Raw genomic sequence first — 16,726 nt, forward strand, 5'->3', positions numbered from 1 at the left:
CAGAATGTTTCTTTGGTCGACTCAAAACACACGGCGTCATTTCATAAGCTTTATTTCATAAAAAAGTCAATTGGTTTACATCAGATTAACGAAAGTAGAAACCAATAATCTGATTGCTGGCGAGGCAATATATAGGGCGTGTCTTTCAATGGACTAACCAGTGTGGCCACAACACACGGGACAGGTTAAAAAAAAAAGTGAGTTTGAGTGAGTATGAGCCAAAATGTCAAGTCTAAACTGGAAGGGGCAGAAAAGAAATATAAAGACAAGAAAACAAGAACTTTGGCAAAAATTTGTCAGTTGGCCTCACAGTCTTGTGGTAAAGTGATGTGAACTCCGAGTAAAGGCCGGAGCGAGCAGAGGCCACAAGATGACACGGAATGTTTGCTGTCCAAATTAGAGGGCACTACAAGAGCGACAACTGAGGCGGACAACCCACCAACAGTTACAAAGGAGGACTGAGCCCTTGGGGGAAAAAAAAGGTTTGAAAATAACATGTGCGACTTGTGAGGGAACTATACCAGGAGGTAGAAAAGTCAGAAGGGTATTGACATTCTACCAATCCCATTTCTACTCGTTTGAAAATAAAAAAATAAAGGTGCGGGTACGCAAACGGGGCGAGGGGGGAAACTCATCTGGCAGCTGAAAATTTCAGTCTGCTTCCTCTTCATCCGATTCAGACTCTGCAGGAAGAAAACAAAAGTCAAACTTTGGGTAACTTGTTGAACAATGTCCAACCTTTGGCCCGCCCAAGATGGATTTTTTTTTTTTTTTTTTTAGGTCAATGCTGATATTTGAAAACGTCAAGGTTCGATACGATTCCCACATTCACAACTGATGCAGCGATTGGAGGAAGTTACGATTACGCTGCGTGGATTGTTTCCGGACAAATGATTCTATTCCAAGCATTTTGGAGGAATTAAATGTGAACGAAAACGTACATTTTGCACCATCGGCTACGTGAATGACTTTTCACGAGTGGCGCTTTGTTTTCTCACCTTCTTCTGCATTCTTCAACCACTCCACAAACTTCTTCATCTGCTCGAGGAAGACGCTTTTCCCCTTGGCGAGGTGGGCTTCGGAGTACCACTTAAGGATGGCCTCTTCGCTCAGGACATCCGCTGAGGAAGAGGGAAAAGGCGGGGGGGAAAAAAAAAAAATCACATTTGCTGATGCTGGCAACAAGAGACCTTGACAGAAAAAAATGCAAGAGTAAAGAAGTGTGTGGATATGCGAGGCTGTTGACGGCCCCATTCATCGGCTGCACTAGCACATTACGCCGGCAGACTCTCCACGCTTCACTTTTACGCCACAAATACATCTAGTATTTCATCACAAGCGCCGCACGTGATCAAATTATCAATCAATAACTGCTATAAATAGCGCGAAAATTTCACAACGCCGCAGCAGACTAACACCATTGTGCGTGATGATAACCAGTGTGGGTGTTTGTTTTGTTTTTTTAAGACAACGAGCAAAAGTAGGTTAGATACATTTGAGGCGTGTTTTGTCAAAAATCGATTACTGTAATGCTTTGCCGCAGGAGGAAGCCCATCAGCCACGGAGCTTTGCATGCATTAATGTACGCCGAGTCAGCTTATCATTTTTGCATTGCAACACAAACTTTTCTCATCAGCTATGAAAAGCTTCAGGAAGCCTCAGACTGATACATTGGCACGCTGTGACGAGTGCCATATTTACACGCTATTTCAAATCGCAGCAAATCCCGCGCGCAGACCTTTGTAGAGGAGCACCACGATCTTCTGGAAGGCCTTCATGAAGTGGATGTTATCGTAACAGTACTCCTGGATCTTCAGCAGCAGGCTGAGCTCAGAGAGACCCTGGGAGGTGAAGGACTTCAGCAGAGGGCTGTATTGCTGCGGAGAAGAGAGGGTCATGTTGATGCTGAACAAGCGCAAACCCCCCCCCCCCAAAAAAAAGACAAGACAAGCGGGTGCAGGAAACAAACCTTCAAAAGTTTGATGGCTTGTTCGGTCACCAGCTCTTCCTTTTTATTCCACTCCACAGAGCTCATCACACAAGTCCAAATGATGCTGATCATGGCTTGCTCAGAGAGGTTGGCCTTTTTCATCTCCTCCCTGGTGAAGGCAATGATCTGCGGTGGGGCAAGAGACGTCCGTGTTAGCGCCAAGCGCGGGCAACCAACAGGGAGTCGGCTCGCCTCGCCTCTTTGAGTGGGTCTCCGCGGGACATCTGCTCCTGGAGCTCCTTCTGCAGCTCTTTGCGGGCGCCGATGGATTGCTGGTTCCGGGCAAAGTCGGACAGCTCCTTCAGCCCGGCGTCGGTGAAGTACTTGGAAAAATGCTCGCAGCTCCGCTTGTTGGCGGGGAAAAGTTCCTTCCGGGGGAAAAGGCAGCGGCGTCAGAAAACACGAGCGCGGAATCTTTTGGCTTTCGGCTAAAACGTTTACCATCAGTCTGTTGTCCATGCCCACTTTGCGGAGACTGCCAGCGACAGAGTTGATGTCCTTCTCATTGATCCAAGACTTGAACAACTTGACAGCAAAAGCTGCGGACACTCCTGCACACAAGAGCGCACCGCTTACGACGACAGTCCTGCCCGCCGGCGGTCAGCGCACCACGGCGGCCCCTTACCCTCTTTGACGAGGTTTTCGTTAAAGAGGCTGCTGAGGATGGAGGCCGATATGTTGCCGTTGGCCAACAGAATGCCGGTCAACATGGCCAGCTTGTTGCGCTCGGACTCAGTGAACCCTTTCAGGAACAGCAGCAACTGGGCACAAGAAAACAATGGTTACACAATTGTACGATTGCAGAGAAATGCGATTTGCAGGCAACGTTGAACATCGCAACATCTCTCACGGCGTGCGCCTTTCTCAGTCAACACCAACTTAGCTTTTCAAAATTAAAAAAAAAAAGTTGCTCACCTTCTTGATTTCCTCCTCAAATCCCTTTTCCAGGTATTTGTAGCGCCTGATCAGCTTGTTAAAAACCTGAGGGGGAACATTTGGAGTAAGCGCTCATCCGCAGAAGGTCATAAGGATGAGAATATGCAAGAATTTTACAAACTGGAATCTTTTTCTAACAATTTACGGTAGTAACCCATTCTAAAAATGTAGTGCCAAACCCAGCAACCTAAATTTAGTCAGAAAATATGTTCCAGTATAACCCTAAATTAATTATCTAGTTACGAACCGTTGATTGGTCAATTTTTTTTGGTTTAGTGTTGCAAGCAAAAAGTGCACGCAAATTTTAGATGAAAGTAAGATTTAATGACGAGCACTTAAGGTACTGGAAGGTCCTCATATGGGCGGCTGTATTTATGTTTTGAATACCACAATACCTTTATGATATTCTTTTTCTCTTCACTAGACAGGCAGTTAGCATGGCGGATAATTGTTCACGAGCTGTGACTGGCAACAAAAACAACCCTATTGTGATCACCTCCAAAAGAGAAGTGCCCGTCAGAGGTTAAATGGGACATTCCACAGTACATTTTATAATGAAACAGCCTTTTGGATGAAAGGTGGACCATCTTTGACAAACAAGTCCAGTTACAATGATTCAAACCTTTTGAATCTAATTTTGGAATATTTGTAGAAATCCCCACTTTAACTTCTGAATTGCAATTATTTCATCTTAAATAGACCGGGATGTTTAATGAGACTAAATGAACATTTCCCAGCTTCTCAAGGTAATGCCTACCTGAGCATATGCTTGCATCGTCTCCAGGTCTTCTTGTGCCGTAAAGAGGCAAAACTCTGTGCGGGTCATGTCGTCAGACAGAGTCCCTCCTGGGGCTGCAGGAGAACGCAAAGATGATTCAGAAACAAACATCAGCTCGACGCGAGGATCGTTGTGAGCGCGTCCACACGACGTACCCAGCATTCCACCGGCCACCAGGATGTCAAAGAGTGTCTCGGCATAGCGGCGGTAGTCAAGCTTGGCGCCGGAGGCATCAAGGAACTTCGCAACCGCCTCCAAGTCACTGCCAGTTTGATTCAAGCCTTGTACGATACTTTCTTGAAACTGAGTAGGATCAAACCTCTCCTTTTCATCTGAAGAGGGAAAGAGAGCACATGTTAGGAAGCGGGGCACACCCAAACGAAGCATAAACCAAAGTTTGACCAACCTCTTTTCCTCGTTTTGAAACGCTGGCCTGTTAGCGTTGGCTTTTGCTGCTTTTGATTATTCATAAAAGACACCTTGAAAAAGATGAGACTGGGTTTAAGAAGGCTGGAACGTGAGGGGAACCAAATTTGTTTCCAGGTGCGTACCCGACTACTTGCAACGTGAAAAAACACAATATTAAATGTTAACAACTGTTAAAAAGCAGGAAATTGCACGGTGTTACAATGAAGCAATGTCACGAATATAGCAAAAGGAAGCGAAAGTTTCTATCATACACGGTTCAACTGAATTATACCTGTCTTTAGCGGACTGTATATGGTTTTAGCTGTTAGCTTTAGCTCCCCGAGGGCCTTACCATGCGCTGAGCTAGCACAGGTTAGCTGGGGCCTCGAACCAGCTCGGTAATCTCAGCAACAAAACTGACAGCGGACCGATTTCGTGAAGCGACAATTTTCTTTAACGTGCGTTTTCACTAGGAAAATGTAGGTCAAGTGTCACCTAGCATTCTGTAAGACGTACCAGGCAAGTGAGAAAAATCCCTAAATTGGGCTAATTTAGCGTACCCAGCCTTCGAACGTCGCCCATGACGGCAAGACGAATGTGAGACTACGATTTATTTTGACGCCATCGGATCACATGCCTTGTCGTCTTTAACTACGTGATGACGCGTGACAGCAAACAAAGTCAACACACACGCGAATACTCACCGAAATGAATGCAGATAAAAAACGGTTATGAACCAGAGACTCGAACGGAGCGTCGCGAATGTGAGAGAGCCCCAAACAAAAAGACCTTCTCGTTAGTGTTGGCAAGTGAGTGGACGATTCGTTCAAAAAGAACACATCATTTCAATGAACGAGAGTGAACGAATCACTTTCTAAAGTGATTCGTTCTTTTTATTTGTTTATTTATTTTTTATTTAACGTTTTACCAGGTAGGCCAATTGAGAACACTTTCTCATTTACAATGGCGAACTGGAGGCAAGGTGTGTGAAGTGTCTTGCCCAAGGACACAACGACATGTGACTGTGACAGAGCTGGGATCGAACTGCCAACCCTTCAGTTACTAAACGACCCACTCTATTGCATGAGCTACAGCCGCCATATAATTTCAACCATTAGGTGTCGGTAATGCCCATTGAAGCTGGTGCCACCTCGCCGTAAAACAAAACGAAGAAGAAAATGACGTAACTCTCCGTTCACGAACGAGTCGTGAATTGCATTTCCCGTTCACCAACGAACGAATCTGTGAGTGAACGAATCACTCACTGAGTGAATCACTCACTGAGTGTTTATTGTTTGATGTGTATGGGTTATTTCCACTGGATGTTATTTAAAAAAAAAAAAAAAAAAAAAGCCGTATCATTGTGTGTGTGGGGGGGAGGGGGATTCATTGAATGATTCGTTTGAACGACTCTTTTGAGTGAACTGAGTCTAAAGATTCGGTTTACCTAAAAGAACTGGAATGCACATCACTACTTCCCGTCAGGACTTCCGCAGGCTCCGCCTGCTGCGCATGCGCCTTTCACTGTCACTTCCGCTTCGGAGGAAAAAAATAGAAAGAATATGATCGATCCATCCATTTTTTATACTACTTATTATTATTATTATTATTATTATTATCATTATTATTATCATTATTATTATTATTTATTATGTTCTGAAGGATGCTCAACATGTCCCGTTTTATACATAGAATAAGTCATTAAAGGTTTTGTAGAGGAATAAAAGGTTTGATATTGAACTCGAGTTAAAATGCAACAAAGTATTTTTTTTTTCTTTACTATGTGTTCCCCAAGCCTCTCAGGTCATTTATACAAATTTTCAGCAACTGAAGATCAAAAGAAAACACCATTTCACACTAAACATCCAGATTGTGCGAAACAATTAAGAGTGTTTTTGTAGCGGCAAAGGTAAGAAGAGTGTGTGAAAAAAACTCCAACAATTCTAAGTGGGTGGGTGTTAGATTGAGTTTTTTTTTTTAGCATCAAATAACAAATCAGTCACAGACCATTTTTATCTCCAAAATACTTGTTTAATGGGTTTTGCCATCTGCCGACACATTTGGTTTCACTGACAACCGTTTCCAAAGTGTAACATACTGCAGATCGACTTTGCTACAACGTGAAAATCATCAGACTGCATTTTTATTGACTGTTTGGCTTCATCACCTTGTAACATTCAAGTGCGAGTTCATCCCCAAGTTACACTGTTCTTTCAAAATCTACGTGTCCCAAATAAATAAGTACAATTATCTGCATCTTTAGCTTGCATGCGGCATCTTCTGCTACCAGGTGGTTACATTTGGAAGAGAGGAGCTGCTGGGAGTCAATCACTGTTCCTCTAGCAAAGGTACAAAGGTCTCACTCTATGAAAGTATGAGACTTTAAATCCAGCTCTCGCTGGATGCTACCGTAACAGTCGTTCCGCCACCACCAGCAATCAAAGCAGTTTAGGCCTCCTTGCATTCATTAATGATTTGTTTTTCTTCCTATTAAGGCTTCATGACCTTGACATCATTTTGTCTTCTTGGACTGCAGGTGCAGGGATGGTCTTTTGTGGGTCCCCATAATAATCTTGTGGGACTGAGGTGCTGACTGATCCCACGGGGCCAGAAGCTTGTCGTCACCGTTCATCTCGACGATTTACGATCACGCATGCGTATGCGTGTCATTTGCATGGGAGATTGTGAAATGTGCTCCCTGAAAATAAATAGATTTGCAACGCTTATAAAATGTAATAGACCACCGCCCCATCTGCTCTTGATAGTGCTACAATTAAATATCGGTTGAAAATAAAAATCTTTATCGTGGACTCAATACCGTTTTTTTTTTTTTATCTGCAGCTGTTTTATATGGGGCTACAGAAAAAAAAGATCATACCTGACTTTATTGCTCAAAAATCTTATGCATAATACCGTATTTTATTTTATTTTATTTCAATATGCCGTGTGGTGCTATAACACCACGTTCAAGGATTAACATGATGTCTTATCTATGCTTAATTGATTTGTGACTCCTCCCCCCAAAAATGGCTATGAAATCTGAATTAGAAAGAAATCTCTCCCCCTTGTGAATCGGAAGAAATCACAGCAATTGAAAGAGTGGTGGTCACCCCCCTAGAAATATTGCAAGTTTGCATGGAGCTTGTTTTGGCACGATGGAACAAAAATGTGAAATAAATAAATAAATGCAAAAATATGCTACACGTTCATTTCCTGTTTTACAAAAAGCAACGTAGCTAGTCATTATTATTTCTTGTCAAATGATGGGGGTGGGGGTTGTCGGATTGTTATGTTTAATTGAATCATGACAGGTGGTCCACTAAATGTGTTAAGTACCGAATATCCCCGCTGGAAATAAGTACTTGCATTTAAGCGTAGGTTTATTTTGGCGTCTCTAAATATTCTAAATGATCATACTCGGGGAGGGGGTGGGGTGGGGACTTGTAAGGTGTCCCCCGCATGCTGTCACGTAAGATGCAGACCTATCATTGCCTCTTCTTCTTCTGCTTGAGCGCTTTCCTCCTCTTGACGATCATCTCGTGCAACTTGTCCATGCCCTCGTGGAGACCCTCGCCGATAATGGCGCAGGCGGGCTGGACGTGGTACGGCGTGGACGGGCTCAGTTCGGACAGGGCCAGCTGCCGCTCGATGTCGGCCACGTCCAGGGCCCGCGGCAGGTCCTGTTTGTTGGCGATGACCAGCAGCGGGGTCCCGTGGTTCTCGGAAAAGCGGGTGATCTTGTGCAGCTCGGTCCGGGCTTCCTCCAGCCGCTCGGCGTCCACCGAGTCCACCACGTAGACGATGCCGTCCGTGCAGCGGCTGTAGGGCTTCCACAGGGGCCGCAGCTTCTCTTGGCCGCCGACATCCCAGAAGTGGCAGCTGATGCCCCTGGATGTCCCCGCGCCGCCCAGCCGGATCCTCTCCGTGTTGAAGCCGATGGTAGGCACCGTGTTGACGAACTCGTTGAATCGGAGCCGGTAGAGCACGGTGGTTTTGCCCGCGGAGTCCAAGCCGAGCATGACGATGTGCAGGGACTGGAAGGCTGCCAGGTTGGAGAAACTAGTCCCCATCCTGCAGGCGCGGCATCAAGTCGGGGATGGGAGGATGCTTAATCGAAAGGGACCCCGGGCCGCCTGAGCAGCGGCTCGGGAGGGTGGCGCAGCGCGCACTCCGGCAGCCTCAATCTTAATCTCCTCAACCTCTTTAACCTCCGCATCCCTGCATATCCGCGGCGTGGCTTCGCTCCTCGAGCACTCGTGGAAATGTCACATTATGTCCCCTCGTGCGTCTGCAACGTCGCGTCGCGGTGCTGAGTTTGCTAAGCCACACGAGTGCGTGACGCGTGGACAAAAAAAACAACAAACCATGTAGCGATCAGAATGCTTGCAGCAGGATGGCTGAGAACTAATATCCGGTTTTGGGAGGAGGAAAAAACAAAGGAAAGAAAAGACAGGTTCACGATTATGCTGGCTGCTTGACAATGAAAAGTCGAATGCTTTTATTCTGAAACTTCGCGTGTACTATTTCCTCTGCGTACAAAACATAAAGGTCACAGCTGCATGCTTGCACTGCGGGAAAGCTTTATTATTATTATTTAACCATTATCCAAACCGCATTATTATTATTACTATCATTATTATTAATAGTGTTATTATTATTATTATTATTACTTCATTAAGCAACTATGGCAAACGTTTCATTTGTCTGCGGAGGTTATTCTTTTTTTTTTTTTTTTTTTTTTTTACATTGACGATGACATTAACGTTTATTTTAATACGCGTGGTCTTGTTACATTCTTGTTGCCACTAAATGGCAGCAGAGTTTCGTCACACTCACGGATCGCAATCAAACCAAGGTCGGACGTGCCCGTAAATTGCTGTGCGGTCTTTCAAGCTGCATTCACAATGTCTGGTTCACTATTTAGTAGAGATGCACCGATCCGATATCTGGATCGGATATCGGCCCCGATATCAACAAAATAGATGGATCGGGTATCGGAAAATACAGCCGATCTGTGAGCCGATACTTTCCTTAATCTATTGGGACGCGGGCTACGTCAGACGTCAGCAGCACGTGTGCCGCATTTCACGAGAGTTTTCTAAACAAACGCAAACATGGAGCGAACGTTCGCTTCTCTTCCCCGGGTTGCTAAGCGGACGTCAAACCCTGCGCGTTCGCTTCTCTTCGGGTTGCTAATGGGACGTCAAAGGCTGCGCGTTCGCTTCTCTCCCGAATGGGGGGGGCTAATCGGATGTGAAACGCTGCGTGTTCGCTTCTCTTCCGGGGGGGTGTTAATGGGACGTCAAACACTTTGTGTGGCGGGCTCCATCTAGTGTGGAAACTGAGAAGCTGAGCTCAAGCTTCTTGTGCGGGCCATATTCAATTATGTTTTCAGAATTTGCTGCGGGCCAATAAAAACTGGACCGTTAGTTTGGACACCCCTAATTTAGAGCAAAGAACTGTGTAGTCTGCCTGATGCCATTGCCTTTGGTCTTTTCTGTTCCACATGTAGAGTTATGTAGCTTGTTAAGTTTGAACTGGACTGCCCCTACACCTGTCTATGGACCCCGTGGAGGCTATTTTGTGTGTTTTGGGGTGTTCTCTTGTATTGAGGGGTGCTGGTTGGCCGCTGTTACTTTTTTTCCTTTGTCTTTTAGCTTTGTTTTGCTTTGATGGCTTTTATCTTGAGCACTTTCTGCCTTTCTTTGTGGCACCGTTGTGTGGCAGCCTTATGAGAGCCTATTGAGTTGCGCTCATGCCATCTGTGTGTCTTTTGTATACCCACTCTGTGGTATGAATACGGCTGGGGCCTGAATTTCCCCACCCCTGGGGATCAATAAATATACAATCAATCAAGTCAACCATAATATCGGATCGGTATCGGGTATCGACCGATACGCAAAGCCACGGCATCGGTATCGGTATCGGAACTGAAAAAGTCGGATCGGTGCATCTCTACTATTTAGCCAAACAAAATTCTTTGGTGGAATTTAAAACGCCAGTTTTTTTTATATATATATTTTTTTGACAAAGAGGGCATATTTACAAATTTATTTCTTGCATCAAGTCTAGTTGCAAGTACATGCAAATGCCACCCTCCCTCCTAACTTGTACATTAAGTGAAAACAAATTAACCCCCTCCCATACACACACTGAGAAACACACTGGAGTTGACCTAAAATATATTATAAGCAAAAAAAAAATACAGCAACAAAAACAGTGGAATGGCCAGAGAACAAAATAATAAAAAAATCTTTCATCGCATAAAAGAAAAACAAAAGGTAGAGAAGGAAACCCTATCACATTAATTTTAACTTTGTTCATCAGCGTGTTTGTCTGCTGGCTTTCTTTCACGCAAAATCATCCTCGAATGATTTGGTTGTGCTGAGTCCCCCCCGTTAATCGTTTCTAGGATATGATTGATCTCCACAAGGGGGCGCAAATAATAAAAAGCACTGGCCAAGAGGCGGCAACAAAAAACAAATGCAGTTACAAATCCAGCAGAGAATGTTTGATTTTTTGTTGTTTGGATTTAAAAGCAACAGCAGATTATTGACATGCAAATTCCAATATTTGGCATGCCATGCAGTACACAATAAAAAGCCGAGTTTAAGTTTGGAACTCAGAATCTGCCTGCTCAATCATTCATTCATTCATTTTACAAACCGCTTTTCCTCACGAGGCGCAAACGCTTGACCGGCAACTATGGCGGATCAGACGGCAAAGTCGCCGTACCCGGTGGGACAAAAGGCGGCACTTCGGAGGATGTCGAGGCAGTTGACGAGGATGAGGGTGCCGGTCAGGTGCTTCCACCTCTTGGTGATGGGGTTCCTCATCTTGTCCAGACCAACGTGAAGCTCCTGGATCACATCCCGATAGCTGTCTCCTACGTGCGCTGCCCACGTCAGCAGGAAGTCATATGCTGGTTTCCACATGGACTGATGGGATGGAGATCAAGGTTGAGTGGCAAGGCCAAATTTTGGAAGAAAAACTTTGGTCAATCTTCAGAAACCGCTTGCTTCAGTTCTCGTATGCACGTTCTAAATCATTTCTTAAATGGTGCGTCATTTAAATTGGCAAAACCTTTAAATTGGCTTGTCTGATCTACAAACCCTAAACGACAATTATGAGCGGCATGTTCTCACCTCATTGTCCAGCACGCCGCTTTTATCCCGGTGCGGTGCCTCGTAAGCCTCCATCTGCTGTTTGGACACCCTGGCCAGTTTTTCTGCAAGTTCCCTCCAGCGGGATGCCACCTCCACCGCCGTGGTTAGCAGGACAAAGTCCAGAACCAATCTGGCAACAAGACCCTGGCAGTCCATCTTGAGCAAGGCCTGACGGTGGTGGCAGGAAGGTCATTTCATGATTCCCAAATTGGGATGCAACATTCATGTAACAACCCCGGCCGGCCGGCCGGCATGCACTTCTTCGGACCGCCTGGCCGAGCCAAGCGGGCGGGGTTCTAACACGCGTTCCCATTTAAGACGCATGAAGGCTCGGATCTAAAAATAGCGCCCCAAACACCTACGGTACACAGTAGGCTTCTTGGGCACAATGGCCTTACGTGCGATGAAGCAGCTTTGTGTCATTTAAGCCGGAAAGGATTGACGTGCAAGATGTCCCATGAAACACAAAACTGTTTCAAAACACAGCTCAGGAATCCAGAAGATGCGGAACCTGAATCTGTTGCGGCGTTGACACTAGTGATGGGGAAATGAGGCTTCAGATTTGCTTCATGAACCAGTTGTATTTTATTTACTCCTCTAGATGGCACTGTTGGTGTGAATAAAGTAGTTTTGGAAATGGCAAGTCAGTATTCTTTTAACACAATGTTGAACAGAGAGTTGAATTACAACTACTTCATGAAGCACATTTGAAGCTTCATTTGCCAACTTGACACTTCATCTTGAGTCTAAGGCCGATTCTGAATGGTTGAGCATCTGATGGTGGTGCTAAATTGCACCTTTTAAATGTGATGATTGAGTGAACACACTCTAGTCAGGTGTAACCCAATCCAGCGCTTGAAGAGACCGGCCCAGCCAGTGTCGGATGCCCCTCCAGCCAGGCCTCCTGCTCACATTTCACAGTTGTGAAGAAGAAAGATGGTTTCATGTTTTGCAGCTGTAAGCGAGTGGAAAAGTGGACAAAATTGTTGTCTTCCTGAGTGATAACCCGTGATGTTGGGGGTGCGTCCACTGTCTTTGTTTTCTTGCGGTATCAGTTATCACTTCCCACAGCTTTTCATCCCAGTACGGCAAGCGAGTTCTAGCCCAAAGCCGCTGAAAAATTTCAATCCGGCTTCACTTTGAGCCTCGAGAAAGAATGAAAGGCTTGTTTACTCAGTAAGGATGAAATGTTTGATTGAGCAATAGTTATGTAAGACGATTCCCGGCTTTGAAAGGCATGGCGTGCCAAAATGAACAGGAAACGGCAGACCCAAAGTGATTAGCTGCAAATACACTCTTCGGTTATGCTAATGTTCCGCTTTGAGGAATTTTCTCAGAATTTTCTCAGAATTTACTCAGAATTTTCTCCGAATTTTCTCCGAATTTTCTCCGAATTTTCTCAGAATTTTCTCAGAATTCTTTTGAGAACTTTCTGAGAATTCTTCTGAGAATTTTCTCAGAATTTTCTGAAAATTTTGTCCGTCACCTGCATTTCAGGAAGTCATTTCGCAATCGAGCCACTCACCACAATTTTTACTCACCATCATGAGCTCCCTCTGAAAGGACTTCCTCCCCTTGCTCTCCGCATTGGTGCACTCCTCTTTGAGTTTCTCCAGAACACACGCTACCTTCTCTGGCTCGCTGTCCAGCTCGGTCCGACAGAAGTAATCCAGCGGCAAGTTCCCGTAGCCCAGCGCGTCGGCAAACGCTCCCCAGTTTGACACGTTCTCCATCAGAAGGGTCCTCACGGTGGCATAAATGTATGTCAGAAATTTGCACGGTTTGAGGATCTGCTCCAGCAGCGTCGTGGTCGTTAAATCCGGCCCACACCAATGAATGGGCTTGACTTTTCCCAAAAGCAAAACGTTCTTGGCGTGGACCAACCCTGTCTTGCCCTGATAGAATGCGATGTACCATTCTTTAGTGCGCAGCTGCCCTCTGAGCTTGATCTTCTCCTCACTGAGCAGGGCGATGACATCACCTTTCTTGTACTCCAGCAGGTAGTTGCTCTTGTGCTGCCGTATTACCGTTTTAATCAGCTTGCCGAATTTTAGGCTGGTTATAAGGCGCTCCTGAAATTTGGGGTATTTGGAGGTGACAGCCAGCGGCGACAAGGTAATCTTACCCACCTCGTTTTTTTTTAAGAATCTCCTCTGGCCCGTCGTCCTCCCTTCGGACTTTGGCGGTGGTTGCGGCGTTTGGATGCAGAACTGGGTAAGGGTGCAGTCCAGCGTGTCCTTGACTTGGACCCTGAGAGTAAAGTCTGAGACGACATTGGGGTCGCGCGAAGACATCACGTAAACCAGTCGGCCCACCTTGCCCAGTTTCAGTTGAAATCCCCGGACAAGGCCGGCGCCATCGCAAGATTTTACCTGATAGTGGGCCACGTTAGGGTACAGCCCTACCTGGAGATCCTGTGGGGATCTCAGGCTAAAATGCTGCTTCCCCCACAACTGGAGGCTGACTGCAGGGGTGGAGCAAGCTAAGCGACCCATCCGACTCAGCAGTAAGGTCTTCGGGGCGCAGTCATGGCCAAACACGGCCACGACGGTCTTAAAAGTAGGGTGGATGTGCTTGGGTCCGTAAACCCCGAGCGTGACCTTTCTCTGCATGTAGTCCCACACGCTCACGCCATGACTGATGTTCAGTGACCGAACCACAACCGCCACGTACATGCACGACTCAAGACTGTCCAGGCGCACTTGGACCATATCCTTATAAATGTAACAAGTCGGAATGGGCGCGTAAGGTCCATCTTTGCTGTCGCTCCGAACACAAAGTATCTCGGCGGAGTGGTCGCTCTCTGGTTTTACAGTGACTGACACTTGAATCTCCAAAGTGATAAAAGACTTGGTCTCCATGTTGCTGAGCTTGATCTCCACCACCGGGCTGACAGTGGAGCAGCTGTCGTTGTTGAGCTCCAAGGGAAGATCCAGTAAGGCTCTCATGGAGATCTGCTGATGGTCGCCGTGGCAAACGTGCCCTTCAGGAACGTGCAGGGTGATGTTGGTGTCCGGCAGCTGAACCACACCTCCTCCGCTATCCAAGCCACACACAATGCTGGTCTCGACGGGTTGGGTCTGACCCCACCCCGGATTCTGGCCTAAGGATTCCAGGTCATGGCAAGACCTGGCCAGTTTTCGGTGGTTAAGCCAAGCCGTTCGGAAGTCCTCGCGGCTCTGAAACTGTTCCGGCGAAGGCGCCTTCAGGCCCGTGAAAAAACAAGAGGAAGGAATGCTTGGATTTGATTGAGCTTGTAGAAGCCAGAGTTGGGAAAGACTCTGGGAACGTTTACTCCTTAAAAGAGGATTATCCCTGTGGAGGTGTTGCTCCGCTCGGTCGGGACAACCGAGGCGGCTAAAATTAATATTCTTGGTGTCACTGTTGGAGTGGCTTGGATTTGCAAATGTATCAAAAAGAATCAAATCAGCAGAGTTTGTCACACGTTGGCGGTTCTGGTCTAAGGGATGCGCAATGGGGTTTTCACAAAACGGATAGTCGTTAGCTCTCCACTCTCCTAAGCCTTCAAAGTCCTTCGGCAGCTCCTCTTCCTCTCCAAGACTGTCGATCACTCCGCTATCACTAAGCGAACAATTCCTGAGCAGTTTGACACAAGCAGCGGGGATGTAGCCCATCTCCCTGTTATTGTGTGCGTACCACCACTCGCCGCCCGACGTGTCCAGAACAAAAAGTCGATCGCCTTTGGAGAATTTCAGGCTGACTAAACTGGTGGGCAAATAATCCTTGATGGCCACCACTTCCTGTGCGGCTCCATATGAGGTAGACGTGTCCAGTCTTAAGGCACTGGGAGAAGGCACTGAAATCCAAAGAGATTACCAAAAATTAAATCAAGTATATGAACTCAGCGCATAGTACAAATCAATAAACGATTGGACCGTGAATGCTTTTTGGAAACTGAACGTCTTAGTTCACGGGTGTCAAACTCATTTTTATCAAATATTTTATAAAGATGAAGTAGAGTAGATATTTGAGAAAAGACAATTTGTAATTTTAGTATTGACACATGAAGTTGATGCACAATTTGTCTTTGCGGGCCACATAAAATGATGTGGCGGGCCGTATCTGGCCCCCGGTCTTTGTGTTTGACACCTATGTCTCTTTAGAAATGGACCGAAATATTACAGACACGGTATTTTCATTCCCACTCGGCCTGCTTTCGTCCAGTTGTCATTTGCATTGAAAACGCAAGCGTGCCATGAAATGTAAACACATTTCTTCTGAAGTTGTTATTCATTTCATAATCAAACGACTTTAATAATTCAGTGCATAATCTACTATTTTTAGATGAGATCATTAGTGCAGATGAAGCATTTTTAAAAAGCAGACATGCAGGATGTGATTAGAGGGTAAATGAAATGAATCATACCTAAAGAGAACATTTCATCATGACCTTTGACTTGCGAGAGGCTGGCTGGACACCCCTGTCCCAGGTCCTCGAGCATCCCCTCAGACTTGCAGCGAGGGAGGAGGTGATCGCCGCTCGTCATGCTGACCATTGGATGGGCAGCCGTGGTGGCCCGAGCTTCTTTCAAATGCTTTTCATCTGGAAAGCAAGGACTGATTTCTTCAAACATTTACAAAAAAATACAACGGAACTCAAAAAGTGGTGTGTGAAAAATGACCAGAGTGGACAAGCGGAAAGACAAAATGGAACGGTGCCTACGTCTGTGCGTGTCTCAGATGAAGGATTTTCAGATTAGCAGGTGACCTCATTGGCAGGGTGAAGACACACTCGCTAATTTGCGGCAACGTGAATACGATATTCGATATACTATTTTGATGGATAGATGCAGAAATGACAAGAATCATCTCTATCATTACACTTTTGAAATCAATAACATATATTACCACTACCTTTGAGCATTTTATATTCATGAAATTGAAAGCAAAAACAATTATATTATTATAAGCGTGAGAGAAAATAATCTTTCAGATACATGTGATCCTGCAAACTGACCACTTGCTGCTTCTTAAGCCGCTCCTCTGTGGCAAAATAATAATCCGCAAGAATGCAGAATAATTGCCACAGCTCACCTTAGGTTCTGGTTTCTTCATTTTTCAGATTCTAGTAAAAAACTTGATCAAATTAAATCTCTTGTCCCAGTCCTGAAGTTTAAGTCCACCGGAGTGTTCTGCACAAGGAGGCTGCGTCTGTCCGTGCCGTGGAAGATGTGTGTGTGTGTGTGTGTGTGTGTGTAGGGGGGGAGGGGGTTGACGTCAGAACAGGGGTGGAGCTACCAACACACTCGGGGTTTCAGCAAAATTGAACCTTGAACCGAATGGATTGATAGCATAGGTTGAAGGGAGTAAATTTTCAACATCCAAGCTTTTTTAGTAATGAAGCAGATCCTGCATACTATGGAAGCCTACTGCTGCCAAACTAAAAAGAAATAGACTCAATATATTATTATTGGGCAGCACTGTGAT

The 16,726-nt window shown here is 45.7% G+C and overlaps 3 protein-coding genes and 1 long non-coding RNA gene across 4 annotated transcripts; 1 reads left to right on the forward strand and 3 right to left on the reverse strand.

Annotated features, from left to right (window-relative positions):
• Positions 1-36: 36 nt before the first annotated feature.
• bzw1a (basic leucine zipper and W2 domains 1a) lies at positions 37-4,945 on the reverse strand. The gene is made up of 12 exons (XM_061272332.1): positions 4,817-4,945; positions 4,111-4,183; positions 3,860-4,036; positions 3,684-3,778; positions 2,906-2,971; positions 2,616-2,751; positions 2,432-2,541; positions 2,188-2,358; positions 1,970-2,116; positions 1,739-1,877; positions 999-1,121; positions 37-683 (listed from the first exon to the last, which is right to left on the reverse strand). The coding sequence occupies exons 2-12, from the start codon at positions 4,172-4,174 to the stop codon at positions 652-654; spliced, it is 1,260 nt and encodes a 419-aa protein (XP_061128316.1). The 5' UTR covers positions 4,175-4,183; positions 4,817-4,945; the 3' UTR covers positions 37-651.
• Positions 4,032-6,927, forward strand: LOC133150056 (uncharacterized). The gene is made up of 3 exons (XR_009713725.1): positions 4,032-4,247; positions 6,376-6,460; positions 6,649-6,927. It is a non-coding gene; the product is annotated as an uncharacterized LOC133150056 (long non-coding RNA).
• On the reverse strand, positions 6,699-8,668 carry LOC133150047 (ADP-ribosylation factor-like protein 4C). The gene is made up of 2 exons (XM_061272335.1): positions 7,595-8,668; positions 6,699-6,810 (listed from the first exon to the last, which is right to left on the reverse strand). Exon 1 carries the CDS (start codon positions 8,180-8,182, stop codon positions 7,598-7,600), a length of 585 nt encoding a protein of 194 aa, XP_061128319.1. The 5' UTR covers positions 8,183-8,668; the 3' UTR covers positions 6,699-6,810; positions 7,595-7,597.
• Positions 8,669-10,392: 1,724 nt separating this feature from the next.
• On the reverse strand, positions 10,393-16,482 carry LOC133150028 (SH3 domain-binding protein 4-A-like). The gene is made up of 5 exons (XM_061272305.1): positions 16,334-16,482; positions 15,666-15,842; positions 12,820-15,095; positions 11,258-11,446; positions 10,393-11,050 (listed from the first exon to the last, which is right to left on the reverse strand). The coding sequence occupies exons 2-5, from the start codon at positions 15,793-15,795 to the stop codon at positions 10,826-10,828; spliced, it is 2,820 nt and encodes a 939-aa protein (XP_061128289.1). The 5' UTR covers positions 15,796-15,842; positions 16,334-16,482; the 3' UTR covers positions 10,393-10,825.
• Between the last annotated feature and the right edge of the window lie 244 nt (positions 16,483-16,726).

The sequence above is a fragment of the Syngnathus typhle genome, linkage group LG2 (genome assembly GCF_033458585.1).
Source record: "Syngnathus typhle isolate RoL2023-S1 ecotype Sweden linkage group LG2, RoL_Styp_1.0, whole genome shotgun sequence".
NCBI classification, from domain to species: domain Eukaryota; kingdom Metazoa; phylum Chordata; class Actinopteri; order Syngnathiformes; family Syngnathidae; genus Syngnathus; species Syngnathus typhle.

Bases quoted from the DNA above. Each gene is read 5' to 3' on its own strand.
- LOC133150028 (XM_061272305.1), bottom strand. From the start codon at position 15,795: ATGGTCAGCATGACGAGCGGCGATCACCTCCTCCCTCGCTGCAAGTCT. The intron at 15,096-15,665 runs GTATGATTCATT...TTTGGATTTCAG, and splicing joins TGATGAAATGTTCTCTTTAG to TGCCTTCTCCCAGTGCCTTA. The intron at 11,447-12,819 runs GTGAGTAAAAAT...CACCACCGTCAG, and splicing joins TTCAGAGGGAGCTCATGATG to GCCTTGCTCAAGATGGACTG.
- LOC133150047 (XM_061272335.1), bottom strand. From the start codon at position 8,182: ATGGGGACTAGTTTCTCCAACCTGGCAGCCTTCCAGTCCCTGCACATC.
- bzw1a (XM_061272332.1), bottom strand. From the start codon at position 4,174: ATGAATAATCAAAAGCAGCAAAAGCCAACGCTAACAGGCCAGCGTTTC. The intron at 2,359-2,431 runs GTAAACGTTTTA...TTCCCCCGGAAG, and splicing joins GCATGGACAACAGACTGATG to GAACTTTTCCCCGCCAACAA. The intron at 684-998 runs GTGAGAAAACAA...TTCTTCCTGCAG, and splicing joins GTTGAAGAATGCAGAAGAAG to AGTCTGAATCGGATGAAGAG.